Raw genomic sequence first — 14,103 nt, forward strand, 5'->3', positions numbered from 1 at the left:
ATTTTTTCCCACTTATCAATCCTCTTAGAAGTCAGTTTTAAATACCATAAACAGTCTACCATTTTGCATAATGATGGTGAACAGACACAGGATTCACAAGTCCATAAAGCCCATCACACATTGTTTAATGCCAGAACCATGCCCATCTCTCTTGCATCTCACTTCCAGGGCCACTTAAGCTTTTGCCTCCACTTCTTCCAAGAGCCATAACTTTTTTATTTTTCTATCAATATAGCTAAATAAGGGCTTGTTTTTGTGGGACGAGTTGTACTTTTGAATGACATCATTCATTTGATCATGTGATGCACTGGAAATCAAGAAACAATTTTTTAAGTACATTGAAACTGCAAAAAAAAAAGTGTAATTCCACAATAGTTTTTTGGGTTTTTCATTTACCATGTTCACTATACGGTAAAACTGAGCTGGCAATAGAATTCTGCAGGTCAGTACGATTATGCAGATACCAAATATGTATATATATTTTTTTATTTAAGTGGTGAAAACATTTTTGGAAATTCATAAAACAAAAACCCTTTTCTGGTGTTGCTATTTTCAGAGACCCATAACGCTTTCAATTTTTGTGATCTGGGGCTGTGTAATGGATTATTTTTTGCACCATGAGCTGACTTTTTTACTGATACCATTTTCAGGTACATACAAAGTTTTAATCGCCTATTATTGCATTTTATTGCAATGTTGCGGTGGCCAAAAAACTGGCATTTTGTTTTTTTTTTCTTGTTATGCCGTTTACCAATCGGATTAATTCATTTTATATTTTCATAGATCGGACTTTTCTTAACACAGTGATACCCAATGTGGGCATTTTTTATTGTTTTATTTTTAATGGGGCAAAAGAGGAGTGGATTTTAAGTTTTGTGATTTTTTAAAATTTTTTTCAGATTTTTAAAAACATATTTTTACTTTTTACAGTATAGAGTAGTTGAAGCTGCGATTGTCTGATCACTTGTGCCATACATAGCAGTGCATCAGGGGTCTTCAGCAGACCTCCGCCTGTCAAGGGAACCCACCGGTGTCCCGCGATCACGTCACTGGTGCGCCGATGGGGGAGTGAAATAATGCGTCCCCCATGCCGACTGGTGTTAAATGCCGGTGTGATTGATTGACAGCAGGATTTAGCAGGTTAACTGCCACGGGAGTAGCGTAGGAGCCCACATGAAAGGCTGGGACACGACATGTGATGTAGATGCACGTCATAGGTAGAGAAGGGGTAAAGCACATTAAAACGAGCAGCATACCTCCCATCGTCAGGCTATGTGCACACAACGTCTTTTTCATTTACATTCCGACTAGAATGTGCTTGAAAAACCATTGCAAAAGGTCTCAATAATATGAACATAGTGCACATTGTTTTGTGTTATGTCACTTCTATAATTCTTTCTTTGTTCGGAAACCCTTAAAAGAAGTGACATGTTCATCCTTTGGACAGCTTCCATTGGGAATCCACCTGCTCTCTATACTTCACAGTATAGAGTGAACGACGCCGGCGGCGGTGTAGCCTCAGGAGCAACGGCAAAACCTCTGGCAAAGTCACTGTCCGCTGGCAATTTCCTGAAATGGCTTAGCTTGGGAAAACTCGGCGGCTATGCCCATATCCAAAAGGCACCATGTGCACACAGCCTTAACCAATCTTTTGGAAGAATTTGCCGAACCTGGAGAATTCGAATTTCAAAACGTTTGATCGTCTCCAGTAGGTATGTTAGAATAGGTTCCCTTCTTCAGAGGTCACCATGTAGTTAGCAGATGAGCCCATACAATTCGATCAACCTGTAATCAGCGTTCCTCAATTCCATAACCATAGTCTATACTGTATACATTAATGCAGTTGAAAATTCATATATTCAGCGTTCAAAACTCACATAGCCTATGTTCACATATACCTTAGAGCTTTGTGGGTGGCTGCATTTATTTGTTAGGTTCAGATCAAACTCCTTTCCCGCACAGTTCTACCCTGTCATGTGTAGCTGGCAGACTGAGACTGCCATAAATACACCTTATAGCTTTACTGATGAGAACGTAGAACAATTACTAACTGGCAAAAGGATCAGTTCTCTATACACCAGAGGTTATTATTAACTGTAGTTATGATGTTTCCAGCTTAGTCTTCATCTCAAATCTCCAAAATAGCATTGTCTCTGCTTTTATACACTTCTGTAATTAAAAATCCTAAAGATAGTTGTACACTACAGTATGTATCCTACACTATATTGATAAGGCTGACACATAAAACACATACAGACATGCCTTAGCTGGAAATCTATAGATTGTGACCGATGATTTATGACTTTGAATAAAGTTGCCTATTTCGCCTTATTGTCGAATGATTCAGCACATACGGTTATCACGCTGCAATACTGTATGCAGCAAGTTATCATACTATGCTGAGATAGCAACCTATATCATTATTGTAACGTTAGCAGACAGTATGAAATCCCTGACATAATTATTTTGTTAAACAGATAAGCCAATGGGTGTAACTGAAAAAAAAGGGGCAGCATCTTATGCTATGGTGTGTGTGTCTCTTTAAAAGTGCAAGTCCAGGCCAGCACATTAGGTACTGTCCAGTCCAACTGCACTAACCTGAACCAATCATGACTTTCTCCGACGCTGAAAAAGCTGCCATCTCCTCCCTGGCATCCAAGATTGCTGCCCATGCCGATGCCATTGGAGCAGAGGCTCTGGAGAGGTAACGCCAACTTGTTGTCTTATCATGCACACTAATGATTACTAATGACTTTCTTCATAGTGTATCAAGAAGTATTTGGCCAAATTTTACTCTAATGTTTACAGAGGGTACAGTAAAGTATATATAATTGTAGAGTTACTTTAAAAATATCTAATACTTGACCATATAATTATTTTTCTTGCTCTTTGGCTCATGGTTATTATTCATGTGTATCATTCTATCTGTCTTATTTAATATAGTATACTATATTTCATTTAAAAAGTTTCTTCTGATTAAAGGGGTTGTCTCATTAAGATGGCAGACCTGCAGTGTTTTTAGTTGATTTACAGGCTGGCTTTACTATAAAAATGGGTTCTATTCATGAGATAATCCCCTTAAGTGTCACATACTATCGTAAAGATCTCTTGATTTTTTTCTATTTTAAGTCTTAATATCACGTGTTGGGAAAAAATCGTTATCTCTAATCCAAAGTGGAGATTTCTTTAGCCATAACAGATATATGACCAATGACCTAGTACAAATCAATGCTATTTATATTCTACATTAATCATATGTTCTTTTCCTGCAGGATGTTCTTGAGCTACCCACAAACCAAAACCTACTTCAGCCACTTTGACCTGAGCCACGGCTCCAAGGATCTCCATAACCATGGAGGAAAGGTTGTGAAGGCCATTGGTAATGCTGCCCAGCACCTGGATAACATTGACCATGCTCTGTCCTCCCTCAGTGACCTGCATGCCCAGAAGCTCAGGGTTGACCCTGGCAACTTCAGGGTAAGAAGCCCAGTTATTTATTTTTCATCTAATCACATGACAGGTTACAATTAAGAATTGTCTAGTTTGAAAACTTTACATTTAGCTTAGACACAAACATATTTTAGCAATATTTTACATCAGTATTTGAAAGCCAAACCCCGGAGAGATACAAATCTTCCCTTTACAGTTTTTCTCTCTAAATCCCATTTCTAATTTTGGCTTACAAATACTGCCCAAAATATTACTGTGTGATTGAGGTCTTATCTATATCTCTTTTGATAGGTCATTACCTAATTGAGTGTTTCTGCTAATTTAAAAGTGTTCCTAAGGGTTTATGCAGACATCCGTGTAAATGGGTCTGAGGCCTCTCTTCTCCTGACTGGAACGTGCCAGCCACATACAAATAGATGAAGCTGGCACGCTCCGATCGGGAGACCCATGGCCAGTCCATGCATTGCAGTGCGGTCTTGGACCGATTTGCACGGACGTCAGAATCAGCCTTTAGAAGTCATATGTTTGCATATAAAATCGCTCTTTAGTAAATGTTCTACTGAGTGGAAATACATGAAGCAAAGTTTAATAGATGTGAGTAATGTTCATTTGATGATATCATAGTAAAGAAAAAATAAATATTAATCATTACTAATGACGATTCCTTTCTCTTGTAGCTGCTGTCCCACTCCATCCAGGTGACTCTGGCTGTCCACTTCCCTAAGGAATTCAATGCTGTCGCTCAGGCCGCCTGGGACAAGTTCCTCTCCGTTGTGTCCTCCGTCCTGGTGGCCAAATACAGATAAACTGGACCTCAGCCTGATAACTGGTTGTTAAGATGACTTTAGGAGTTATATAATAAAACCCGTTTCATCAGCACATACTTGTTTGTTATCATTATGGGTCAACATCGAACAATGATCCTTCATTTATCGGCCTGGATGCAGCAGTATAATCTGCAGTAATGGCTGTTGTTACAAGTGCTCAATATTATTTTGTGTAATCAAACCTACTTGTCATGATAATAATCCATATTCTCATGACAGATCTGCTTTAATAGCTTATTCCAAGTACCTGAGTATATAGGTTCTGTGTGGGTTATGGATCCATCCAAGGCACTCCACGTACCTCTGCGCCGTACCTCATAGGGCACCATATTTTTACCTAGAAGCAATACTCTTCCTTCTAGGAAAGGTACCTGCACAATACAGTATGAGATACTGCTGCATGCCACAATTTGTTATCTCATCAATTCATACATACGTAAAATTGGGGGCACACAAAGGTATGTTATGGGAAAATATAGGTCAGAGTGCTCCATATTGTCACTCTGCCCAATAGGTATCTAAGGCCATGTTAGATCCAATGTATTGCACAAGCAGCTCTATGCATCACTTGCACAAAGGATAGCACATGTCCTGGTGGACTCACTGCCGGTGGCTCCAAGTAATCCAGAAATTCAAACATTAGGACAGAACACTTAAAATAATAAGCATTTAAGGTGAAAACTTTTTTGTAGCTCCAGGGTCGAAAATGATGTTTTTTACACAAACAGTCTTTTATCAATATAATGGGGGCCACTGTCACCTTAAAGAGACTTTGGTTCAAGTTACACTAGACTCATAAAGTTGATAAAAAAACTGTTTGGGTCAGAAATATCGTTTATGAAACTAGAGCTACAATAAGGTTTGCACCCTATTTTCTTGCCATTTTCCGAGTGCTGTCCTACTCTTTGAATTTCTATAATATGGTCATGTGAACAGTAGCATACATAGAAATCATGGGGCCCCATAGCAGAAGTTCTAATTGGGCCCCCCCTCCCCAAAAAAATAACAATATTTGGTGGGGTCACAGAAGAGCAGATCCCACAACTTTGCAGCCAGTACAAAGTAATTTCCCCCTGTTGATTCATTGCTCTCATAAAGTATGATAACAACAAAAGTGTCATCCCAAACACAGTATGATACCCCCACAGTAAATTCCAGCACAGCACCATCCATGCGCACACTATTATGACACTACTGTACTCACCCTCAACCCCACTTCCCCCGGAAAAGTATGGTGACCCCGACACAATATGATGCTCCGACTGTGACAGTTTGAAAACTGGCACTAACACATGAAGACTCAACTCTTGGTACCCAGATTTGTGCATTAATTTCATTTCTGTCCTATTAATATAGGGGCCCTATGGGTACCATATTACCTATGTCCACTTGAACTGAGTATTTGGACTTTGAGATGGGTGGCCAACTGACTGCTTGATCCTATACTTCACCATTATAGTGATCACACTTGGTTGTTCACCTGTCTAATACTGGGGAACAGTGCACTATTTACCTCCATACATGGTCTGAAACGGAGATAGCCATACACTGTCCTCATTTGTGTGCTTTTAAGTAATATGTGTTTATTTAAAGTGTATGAATATCTAAGTTAAAAGTTATATTTTGATTTTTATTTGTCATTGCCAGTGGTCAGAATTTATCCAAAGGGTGCCGGAAGCAGACGTGACAGGAACATGTTGCCCACCACAGCTATGGGATGTGATTTGGGCTTGATACCTGTAACGGGTCTGGGAGGTGGAACCTCTGAGCAACTATACAAGGGGGCGGTCCTTGTAAGGAAGCGGGTGGCTCCCAGGGAAGACGGGCAGGTAGTCACGGCAAGTGACAGGGGCAGTCTCTGGGTAGAAGGGCAGGTAGTCACGGCAAGTGACAGGGACAGTCTCTGGGTAGAAGGACAGCAGGCAGGTGGCTGGTGAGCGCTCCCAGGTGAGCGGGCGAGAGTCTCTGGACAGGCAGGTAGTCACGGCAAGTGACGGCAGAACCTCCAGGTAGACTAGCAGACAGGTAGCATGTGGATGCTCCCAGGTGAGCGGGCAAGAGTCTCTGGACAGGCAGGTGGTCACGGCAAGTGACGGCAGAGCCTCCAGGTAGGCTAGCAGACAGGTAGCATGTGGACGCTCCCAGGTGAGCGGGCAAGAGTCTCTGGACGGGCAGGTGGTCACGGCAAGTGACGGCAGAGCCTCCAGGTAGGCTAGCAGGTGAGCGCTCCCAGGTGAGCGGGCAAGAGTCTCTGGACAGGCAGGTGGTCACAGCAAGTGACGGCAGAGCCTCCAGGTAGGCTAGCAGGCAGGTAGCAGGTGAGCGCTCCCAGGTGAGCGGGCAGGCTGGTCCATAGACTGACAGGTGTCGGAAGGCAGACCGTCGGACCGCAGGCTTGCAAGCAGGTAAGCGGATATCAGGCAGGTATCAAGCAGGAATCTGGCAGGTGACTGGCAGGTAACTGGTAACGGGACCTGAGAGCTGAAGCAGAGTGAAGGCTTTGCAACAACATTGCTCGGGCACCTCCATTTTGGAGGAGGTGCCTTATATATGGTGAAGTCCTCCGGCCATTGGCCGGGGACTCCTTAGGACGACGCGCGCGGCCCCTTTAAGAGAGTGGGAGCACGCGCGCGCGCGCCCTAAGCACCGTGGCCGGGAAGCAGCGCGCGCTGCCAGCAGAGCGGGAGGAAGACGCCGGGCACGGAGCGGAGAGGTGAGGGGAACAGCGTCCCTGCCTAGCAGGAGGCAGGGACGCCGACGCTACAGTACCCCCCCCTTTAGGCCCCCCCTTTTTTAGGCCAGAGAGAAATTTATCAAGGATGAGAGGGGCATGAATGTTCTCCCGGGGCTCCCACGTTCTCTCCTCAGGACCAAACCCCTTCCAATCTACCAGAAAAAAGGTTTTTCCTTGTACCCTTTTGGTGGCCAGAATGTTCTCTACCTCAAACTCGTTCTCAGCGGAAACCGGAGCAGGGGGCGTACCTGTAGACTTGGAAAAAGAGTTAAGTACCACGAGTTTGAGGAGAGATACATGGAAGGAGTTAGGGATCCGTAAGTTGGCCGGGAGTTTCAATTTATAGGCCACCGGATTGATTTGTTTGATAGCTTCCAGTGGGCCGATGAACCGAGGCCCTAACTTGTAGGAGGGAATCTTGAGCCGGACATACTTGGACGAGAGCCAGACTTTATCTCCAGGACGGAATTGTGGAGGATCCAGGCGTTTTTTGTCAGCGTGTTTTTTCATCCGCTCGGACGACTGAAGGAGTGCGGATCGGGTACTCTCCCAAATGGAGGAGAATTCGCTAATGAGAGATTCCGCAGCCGGATTGTCCACCGAGGTGGAGACGGGAAATGGGATCCGAGGATGCTGACCGAAGACTACAAAAAGCGGGGATTTGGAGGAAGATTCGCTCTCGTGATTATTGTAAGAGAATTCGGCCCATGGTAGGAGATCCACCCAGTCCGAATGGTGGGCATTAACGAAGTGCCGGAGGTAACTGGTCAGGATCTGATTGATCCGCTCCACTTGACCATTGGACTGTGGGTGGTAAGCGGAGGAGAAGTCCAGGGTGACGTCAAGCTGCTTACATGTGGCTCTCCAGAAGCGTGAGGTAAACTGAACCCCACGATCCGACACGATGTGGAGGGGCAGGCCATGGAGACGGAAGATGTGGCGGATAAAGTCTTTAGCCAGTTCGGGTGCAGATGGGAGACCCGGCAGGGGAATGAAGTGCGCCATCTTGGAAAAGCGGTCAGCGACCACCAAAATGACCGTACAACCGGCAGAGACAGGGAGATCCGTTATAAAGTCCATAGCTATATGCTGCCACGGGGCAGCAGGTACTGGAAGAGGAAGGAGGCGACCGGCTGGCAGGTGTCTCGGAACCTTGTTGCGGGCGCAGGACACACAGGCTGAAACAAAGTCTATTACATCCTTGTGCAGGGTAGGCCACCAGTAATGCCGGGTAATAAGCTGGAGGGTCTTTTTCTGACCGGCGTGGCCAGCTAGCTTAGACGAGTGACCCCAGAGTAGGACCTTCTTCCGATCAGGTACTGTTACGAACGTCTTACCGGGAGGGAGACGATTTAGATTCACGGGAGCCACCTGCATTACTCTGGCGGGATCAATGATGTGCTTCGGTTCCTCCTCTAGATCAGACACCAGGAAGGATCGGGACAAGGCGTCAGCTTTGATGTTTTTGTCTGCCGGGCGAAAATGAAGAACGAAATCAAAGCGGGCAAAAAACAAGGACCACCGGGCTTGGCGCGGGTTAAGTCTCTGGGCGCTCTGGAGGTAAGCCAAGTTCTTGTGGTCCGTGTAAATAATTATCGGGTGAAGAGCCCCCTCGAGCAAGTAACGCAACTCCTCCAGTGCCAGCTTAATGGCCAATAACTCTCGATCTCCTGTAGAATAATTGCGCTCAGAAGAGGAGAAGAGTTTGGAGAAGAAGCGGCAAGTTACCATTCTTCCAGAAGGCGACTTTTGGGTAAGTGCCGCTCCGGTTCCAGAGGAGGAGGCGTCAACTTCCAGGAAGAATTGTTTGTTGCCGTCCGGACGATGCAGCACCGGGGCGGAAGAGAAAGCCTGTTTTAAGGAAAGAAAGGCTTCCTCTGCTTCGGGCGGCCATTCTCTGGGATTAGTGCCCTTACGGGTGAGCGCAGAGATTGGGGCAGTCCGGGAAGAGAAATGCGGTATGAAGAGGCGGTAGTAGTTGGCGAAACCCAGGAACCGCTGAATAGCTTTCAACCCCTCTGGTCGGGGCCACTTCTGGATGGCAGACAGTTTCTCAGGATCCATTCGTAGGCTGGTCTGAGAGATTATGTAGCCCAGAAACGGAAGCGAAGTCTGCTCAAAGAGGCACTTCTCATATTTAGCGTAGAGGTGGTTCTGCCTGAGCCTGAGCAGAACCTGACGAACATCCCTCCGGTGTGTGGGGAGATCCGGAGAGAAGACCAAGATGTCGTCCAGGTACACCACTACGCAGGAGTAGAGAAGGTCCCGGAAGATGTCATTGACCAACTCTTGAAAGACGGCGGGAGCGTTACAGAGACCGAAGGGCATTACCAGGTATTCAAAGTGGCCGTCCCGGGTGTTGAATGCCGTCTTCCATTCATTCCCCTGACGGATACGGACCAGGTTATACGCCCCACGGAGGTCCAGCTTGGTGAAGATTCTAGCCCCCCTCAGACGGTCAAATAATTCCGGAATGAGCGGAAGGGGGTATTTATTCTTCACCGTGATCTGGTTAAGGCCTCTATAGTCTATACAGGGACGGAGTGAGCTGTCCTTCTTTTTGACGAAGAAGAAGCCTGCTCCCGCCGGGGAAGTAGATTTCCGGATGAATCCCCGGGCCAGATTCTCCTCAATATATTCTGACATGGATCGGGTCTCAGCAGCGGACAAAGGGTAAATGCGCCCACGGGGAGGAGTAGCGCCGGGCATCAGGTCGATTGGGCAGTCGTATGGTCTATGAGGGGGTAATGTCTCTGCCTCCTTTTTATTAAAGACGTCCGCATACGACCAATAAGGAGCCGGAAGACCAGGTAGATTGGCTGGAGTAGGAGAAGGACGGACAGGATGGACAGGAACTAAACAAGTCTTATGGCAGTCCTGTCCCCAGCGAAGGACTTCTGCGGTCTGCCAATCAAGCACGGGTGCATGTCTCTGAAGCCAAGGTAGGCCTAGTAAGAGGGCGTGAGAGAGTCCAGGCAGAACATGAAAGAAGATGCTCTCAGAGTGCAGCATTCCCACCTGCAGGGTTATGGATTCGGTGATGAGTTGGATGGGATGTGGTAAGAGGCCCCCATCCACGGCAGCGACAGATAAGGGTACAGCTAGAGGTTTGGTGGGAATGCGGTATTTCTCTACCAGAGACTGAGAAATGAGATTTCCGGCAGCTCCAGAGTCAAGTTGGGCTAGTTCAAAATAACGGTTCTCCCCGCAGATGATAGAGACCGACAGCAACAGAGATGGAGAGGGTTTACTCTTGTCTAGGACGACCTCTCTGAGCGATCCTAGACACAGGCGTTTCCCGACCTCTCCGGGCTGGAATGGATCCGGTGCTCCTTACTGCCACAGTAGAAGCAGCTCCCCTCGGCTCGGCGTAACTCTTGACGGGTTTTGACCATCTTGGTCTGGTCGACCTGCATAGGCTCGGGTGAGTGCGCCTGGGTAGTAACGGGAGAAGTGACAGGTTTCTGGAAGGTAGGGGCTAGACGTGGAAACCTCCTCTCACGGGTGACCTCTTTGGCGCGCTCCTGGAACCGGATGTCAATCCGGGTGGCAAGTGTTATTAAGTCGTCGAGAGTGGTAGGAATGTCCCGACCGGCGAATTCATCTTTAATACGGCCGGACAGACCCTCCTAAAAGACAGACACCAGGGCGTCATTATCCCAGGCCAGCTCCGAAGCAAGGGTACGGAACCGTATGGCGTATTGGCCCACGGAGAGATTTCCTTGACGGAGGCGTAGCAGAGATGATGCGGATGAGGTCTTCCGTCCTGGTTCGTCGAAGACTTTCCGGAAGGCCGTGAGAAAGGCTGGCAGGTTGGACACCAGGGGGTCTCCTCTCTCCCATAGAGGATTTAGCCAAGCCAGTGCCTCTCCCGTGAGATGGGACATGATGAAGGCTACTCTGGCTCGGTCGCTGGAAAACTGGTGTGTCAACAGTTCGAAGTGCAGAGTGCACTGGTTAATGAAGCCCCGTGCCTGGCTGGGATCTCTGCCAAAACGAGGAGGGGCGGAGAGGCGGGGACCGGGAAGAGATGCCATGGTGTTGATGGGCTGCGGCGGTGCCGGTGTAGTAAGTGTGCGAGTGGAGGCAGCTCCCGAAGAGGTAGTCAATGTGTCCAGGCAGGAGTTAACACCACGCAGGTGACTCAGGATGGACTCCTGTTGGGACTTCTGACGGGAAAGTTCATGACATAGGTCCGAGAGCGAGGGAGCTTGGGTGCCACCGGGTTCCATGGCCCGAGCAAACTGTAACGGGTCTGGGAGGTGGAACCTCTGAGCAACTATACAAGGGGGCGGTCCTTGTAAGGAAGCGGGTGGCTCCTAGGGAAGACGGGCAGGTAGTCACGGCAAGTGACAGGGACAGTCTCTGGGTAGAAGGGCAGGTAGTCACGGCAAGTGACAGGGACAGTCTCTGGGTAGAAGGGCAGGTAGTCACGGCAAGTGACAGGGACAGTCTCTGGGTAGAAGGACAGCAGGCAGGTGGCTGGTGAGCGCTCCCAGGTGAGCGGGCGAGAGTCTCTGGAAAGGCAGGTGGTCATGGCAAGTGACGGCAGAACCTTCAGGTAGACTAGCAGACAGGTAGCAGGTGGATGCTCCCAGGTGAGCGGGCAAGAGTCTCTGGACAGGCAGGTGGTCACGGCAAGTGACAGCAGAGCCTCCAGGTAGACTAGCAGACAGGTAGCAGGTGGACGCTCCCAGGTGAGTGGGCAAGAGTCTCTGGACGGGCAGGTGGTCACGGCAAGTGATGGCAGAGCCTCCAGGTAGGCTAGCAGGCAGGTAGCAGGTGAGCGCTCCCAGGTGAGCGGGCAAGAGTCTCTGGACAGGCAGGTGGTCACGGCAAGTGACGGCAGAGCCTCCAGGTAGGCTAGCAGGCAGGTAGCAGGTGAGCGCTCCCAGGTGAGCGGGCAAGAGTCTCTGGACAGGCAGGTGGTCACGGCAAGTGACGGCAGAGCATCCAGGTAGGCTAGCAGGCAGGTAGCAGGTGAGCGCTCCCAGGTGAGCGGGCAGGCTGGTCCATAGACAGACTGACAGGTGTCGGAAGGCAGACCGTCGGACCGCAGGCTTGCAAGCAGGTAAGCGGATATCAGGCAGGTATCAAGCAGGAATCTGGCAGGTGACTGGCAGGTAACTGGTAACGGGACCTGAGGGCTGAAGCAGAGTGAAGGCTTTGCAACAACATTGCTCGGGCACCTCCATTTTGGAGGAGGTGCCTTATATATGGTGAAGTCCTCCGGCCATTGGCCGGGGACTCCTTAGGACGACGCGCGCGGCCCCTTTAAGAGAGGGGGAGTGCGCGCGCGCGCCCTAAGCACCGTGGCCGGGAAGCAGCGCGCGCTGCCAGCAGAGCGGGAGGAAGACGCCGGGCACGGAGCGGAGAGGTGAGGGGAACAGCGTCCCTGCCTAGCAGGAGGCAGGGACGCCGACGCTACAATACCGTATTTCATTGAAAAGTCCTTAGCCAACAGAACATGGACCGATTATTCGGTAGCATGGCATAAATGGATAATTTTTTGCGCTAGAAATAATTTTAATTACTTAGAATCTCATCCTGATTCAGCCTTAAAATTTGCTGAGCATTTGATTGAAAAGGGTCTATCCTATTCAGCGCTTTCAAAAACAATGGCGAGGGTGTAATTTTTTCTTAAATTAGCTGGAAAGACTCCTTTGTCGGGCTTATTCCCAGTTAAACAATTTCTGAAGTGCTTTAGGAAGAATAATTTAACTCCGGACGATAGGCGTCCTATTTCCTTTTCCTTGCTTAAGGAGTTGTGCGTAGCTCTTTACTCGGTATGTTCGGATGTAATTGAAGCGTGCTTATTTAATACAGCATTTTCTTTAGTATTTTTTGCTGCATTACGGGTAGGAGAGATAGTTTCATACAAAAAAACAGTACCTTCCGGTCTGTTTATAGAGGATGTCGAGGTATTTGATAATAGCATCAACTTCAAAAACTGACCAACTAGGCAGAGGTTCGTCAATCAGACTGAACGCCATAACAGATTCTTCCATTTGTCCTGTAAATAATATTAAAAAATGGCTGACACTAAGGATTCAAGGCCCTGGCGCTTTGTTCACCCATGCTAATGACTTCCCTACCACGGTTATTCAGTTTAATGCGGTACTTAAAAGATGTCTGAATAAGATTGGGAAATCTAATTTGAGGATTTCTTCCCACTCCTTTCGTACAGGAGCTGCAACTGAGGCGTCCCGATTGGGCTTACACGACGAGCGGATTATGAAACTGGGTAGATGTGAATCAAACAGATTTAGATTGTATGTTCGTCCAAATCTATACAGTCATTAATGTTTGAATTCATCTTTTAGGTCATATCGCTATATGGATTGTGGGACATTCATTCGTTTTTTGGGCTGAAAAAAGAGCAGGTCTTATACAAAGAACTTGTCGTTTCACCCTTCTTCAACTGAAGTCTGGTGGCATAGCGTCAGAGGGATGAAGTGGAAAAACTTGCTAGATGAAATGAGGATTTTAGTTTTAAAGTGGCCATACCCTGACTTAATTGTTTTTCACCTTGGGGGGAATGATCTCGGAAAGATCAACACATTAAATCTACTATCATTCATGCGGAGGGATCTTTCTTTACTAAAGACTGAATTTTACCATTCATGTTTTGTTTTTTCCGAGATTATTCCCAGAATAATTTGGTCATCCTGCAACCTTCGTTTTATGGAAAGAATCAGGAAGAGGGTTAACAGGAGCATGGAGAAATTTATGCTTTTGTTAAACGTTTTTTCATTCAGACATATAGACTTGGAAGGCTTTACCCCAGATTTATACTGTAGGGATCTAGTTCATTTATCAGATATTGGTTTAGACATCTTTAATTCAGACTTACAGTCTATTATTGAGAAATGACTGTGTTGTTTTTTGGGGGGCCATTCCTCTTCGAGGTCTGGCTAGTGGGAAAATCACCCAGTGAGTGCTGGGTGCATTGGAATTATTTATTGGTAAATTAATTATTTATTTGTTGGTTATTAATATTATATTTATTTAATAAAGTTACCAAAAATAAACATCACGGCCATTATTTATCCACACCTGTGTTATTGTTATTTTATTATAAGAAATGGGTTT

The 14,103-nt window shown here is 47.0% G+C and overlaps 1 protein-coding gene across 1 annotated transcript; it reads left to right on the forward strand.

Moving 5' to 3' along the window:
• The first annotated feature begins 2,609 nt into the window (after positions 1-2,609).
• Positions 2,610-4,256, forward strand: LOC141160974 (hemoglobin subunit alpha-5-like). Its single transcript, XM_073645767.1, has 3 exons — positions 2,610-2,704; positions 3,273-3,477; positions 4,128-4,256. Exons 1-3 carry the CDS (start codon positions 2,610-2,612, stop codon positions 4,254-4,256), a joined length of 429 nt encoding a protein of 142 aa, XP_073501868.1.
• The last annotated feature ends 9,847 nt before the right edge of the window (positions 4,257-14,103 follow it).

The sequence above is a fragment of the Phyllobates terribilis genome, unplaced genomic scaffold (genome assembly GCF_046119375.1).
Source record: "Phyllobates terribilis strain yellow unplaced genomic scaffold, ASM4611937v1 Scaffold_9__5_contigs__length_417890890, whole genome shotgun sequence".
Classification (NCBI taxonomy): Eukaryota; Metazoa; Chordata; class Amphibia; order Anura; family Dendrobatidae; genus Phyllobates; species Phyllobates terribilis.